General features: G+C 35.4%; 1 protein-coding gene across 1 annotated transcript; it reads left to right on the top strand.

Moving 5' to 3' along the window:
- The first annotated feature begins 6 nt into the window (after nt 1-6).
- On the top strand, nt 7-1,014 carry LOC111385734 (phytepsin-like). The gene is made up of 3 exons (XM_023010150.1): nt 7-549; nt 635-674; nt 785-1,014. The coding sequence occupies exons 1-3, from the start codon at nt 526-528 to the stop codon at nt 997-999; spliced, it is 279 nt and encodes a 92-aa protein (XP_022865918.1). The 5' UTR covers nt 7-525; the 3' UTR covers nt 1,000-1,014.
- The last annotated feature ends 256 nt before the right edge of the window (nt 1,015-1,270 follow it).

Genomic DNA, 1,270 nt, shown 5'->3' on the forward strand with positions numbered 1-1,270 from the left:
CCATTAGTCACTCCACTCAAATCCGTTAATATACAACTAATGGAATGTTCCCGAGGAGTGACTTTTATACAAATTGGAGGAACGACAGTGAGCATGTTTGGATGGTTTAAGCTTTCATTTTATTGCCTTGTAAGTCACACCATGTGTTCATTCCGTTAGTTGGTATCGAAGGAATTTAGTGGAGTGACCAGCAGGATAATAAATTGAAAGTTTAGTGCTGATTTCAACAAAAAATAAGAGTGATTAAAAATAGTGTATAACCACTAGTTGAGTGCCCAAACAGGTTTTTAACCCAGTAATAGTATTCTCTTTGATTTTCTAACATTTACGTGTGCGTTGCATTCAAGTTATTTCACACTTGGTATTTTGCATTTTTATAGGTACGATATGGTAAATCAAGGTCTCGTTAAAGACCAAGTTTTTTTTATTTTGGTTTAACCGCAAGCTAATGACAAAAATGGGGGTGAACTTGTTTTCGGTGGTATTGATTCTAATCATTTCAGGGGTGAACACACATATGTTCCCATGACTCGGAAGGGCTATTGGCAGGTGCTGTCTGCTGACTTTTGTTTTTTTCATTTGAGCAATCTTTCCTTTCTTTGCCTGTGTCTGAATTATTTTCCTTCATTCTCAGTTTGATATGGGTGACATACTAGTTGGCAACGAGAAAACAGGTGATTTGTGGAATTTCTACTTTTGTCCTGTTTCCGTCTTTTGACGATTATACAATTGTTTCATCAATTTTTCTTGTCAAGGTCTTCAGAGCTAATATTCTGTTTTTCAGGATTTTATTGTCGTGGTTGTTCAGCAATTGCAGACTCTGGAACCTCATTGTTGGCGGGACCAACAGTATGTATTCCACGTGACCTTTTAAACCTATATCAGGTTCATTTGCAATTCTTTTCTCCAGTGGTGCTTGACAGATTTTTTAATAATCATGTACTCTATTATATGTCCAATGAAATAGACTTGTTGATTAGATTTTGGCATGTACTTTAATCACGCCTATCTAATTCTGCCATTTTTTGTATAGTTTTTTATCGCTATAGAAAAGGTATTTTTTTTTTTTATAATGCGCTTCTAATTTTATTTTCATTTAGTTCTTCAATAGCATCACAGAATACTCGTGGACTCTTGAGTGCTGGAATATGGTTAAAACTCCATTGCTTTGCTCAGAAGCATTTTCTGATGGAATTTCCTAAATTTTTGCTTAGGCAGTGGGATTATTGTTGATGAGGTTCAAGTGTTAACTTGTGTGGCATCTAATTTC

The sequence above is a fragment of the Olea europaea genome, unplaced genomic scaffold, assembly GCF_002742605.1.
Source record: "Olea europaea var. sylvestris unplaced genomic scaffold, O_europaea_v1 scaffold32663, whole genome shotgun sequence".
NCBI lineage: Eukaryota > Viridiplantae > Streptophyta > Magnoliopsida > Lamiales > Oleaceae > Olea > Olea europaea.